The following is a 1,481-nucleotide window of genomic DNA, read 5'->3' as shown; positions in this document are numbered from 1 at the left end:
CCCAGCTCTATTACCTATCGGTTGGCCTGTGGGTTTGTGTATAATACTCCTTCAATAGCTTTACTACTGATTTACCAAATCTTTAAAGACTCATTTACAAAAATAAACATAACTAGAGGACAGTTTCCATCCAGGTCATACTTAAAGGGGAATGCCTCCTGCTGGGGTAGGTTCTGCAGCTCCATCAGCCCTGATGCCGTCCGCAGCTACTGTCCTCTCACCGGGGACTTAAAAGTGACATTGTGCCCGCATCCCACCTCTTGCCACTAAGGTGGTGGTGGTCTGCTTGGGAGAACCTGCCCGGTGCCCCCTCCCCTCGGAGTGTGGCTGTGGTGGGTTCTGTGAACGGACAGTGGCATGTGGCCACGGTTCCCAGCCCCACTTCCCTGTTTTCTCTCCTAGGTCTCAGTCTGGCACAGGCAAGACCGCCACCTTCAGCATTTCCGTCCTCCAGTGTCTGGACATCCAGGTGACTGGCTGCCCGTCCTCCGGGAGGTCCTTCCCTCCGTGGCGCAGTGTTCCCTCTGCTGTGCTGACTCGGGTTTTTAAAGAGAACGAGTTGCACACTAGAGCCCGAGCTGACACCCTGCCATACGTTCCTTTTGTCTGGACGGGAGACTCTTTGAATGAGTGGACGTTCTCTGTAAACGAGACTGGTCACTGGGACCCCTGTGATCCCTGGGCTTGTGGTTTCAGAGACATTAAGTGGTGTTTACCTCCGTGAGAAGTCAGATGGGTGGTTAACGCGAGATCAGTCAGAACAGGTCTGAGCCGGAGTCAGCGGGTCCACCTGAGAAACTGACTGCCTGTCCCCGACAATTCCTTCACCAGGTCCGTGAGACCCAGGCTTTGATCTTGGCCCCCACGAGAGAGCTGGCTGTGCAGATCCAGAAGGTGAGGCGCCCCCGCCAGTGTTGCGCTGCAGGTCTTGTCATCCGGTCTCTAGTTCCTCAGGCTTCTCCTGAGTCCTGATCGTTTTGCCACAAATCACCACGTTATACGAATTGGGGGTTGTGTGAAGTCATTTTAGTGTAGCTTTTGTGGTTCCAGTGGTCCCCGGCAGTCAGCACCAAAAAGCCAGCTATTTTATGCTTATTGTGAACACTACGGAAGGCTGTGCAGTAATGTGCTAGGATTGTTCCTGGCTGGATGAGAGTATGAATTTCATATATTTCCTGATTTTTGAGTAATTAGCACAGCCGTGGGCAAACTACGGCCCGCGGCCGGATCTGGCCCATTTGAAATGAATAAAACTAAAAAAAAAAAAGACTACACCCTTTTATGTAATGATGTTTACTTTGAATTTATATTAGTTCACACAAACACTCCATCCATGCTTTTGTTCCGGCCTCCGGTCCAGTTTAAGAACCCATTGTGGCCCTCGAGTCAAAAAGTTTGCCCACCCCTGAATTAGCATGTACTGTGTTTGTAGTGGGAAACCATTAAAACTAACTTCAGTCTCTATTCTAGAGCTTTCGTAG

The 1,481-nt window shown here is 50.6% G+C and overlaps 1 protein-coding gene across 1 annotated transcript in view; it reads left to right on the top strand.

The window, feature by feature from the left end:
- Window positions 1–241: 241 nt before the first annotated feature.
- EIF4A3 (eukaryotic translation initiation factor 4A3) overlaps window positions 242–1,481 on the top strand; it is a gene marked incomplete at its 5' end in the record, with an annotated part of 4,475 nt that continues 3,235 nt past the window's right edge. The window contains 2 exons of the mRNA XM_015559734.1: window positions 242–469; window positions 832–894. Coding sequence (XP_015415220.1) covers window positions 242–469; window positions 832–894 — 291 coding nt within the window. The remainder of the gene's footprint in view (window positions 470–831; window positions 895–1,481) is intronic.

Source organism: Myotis davidii, unplaced genomic scaffold, assembly GCF_000327345.1.
Source record: "Myotis davidii unplaced genomic scaffold, ASM32734v1 scaffold211, whole genome shotgun sequence".
In the NCBI taxonomy this organism is placed as follows: Eukaryota; Metazoa; Chordata; class Mammalia; order Chiroptera; family Vespertilionidae; genus Myotis; species Myotis davidii.
Note: the sequence above shows the minus strand (reverse complement) of the source record. Positions and strands in the feature narration are given on the sequence as shown.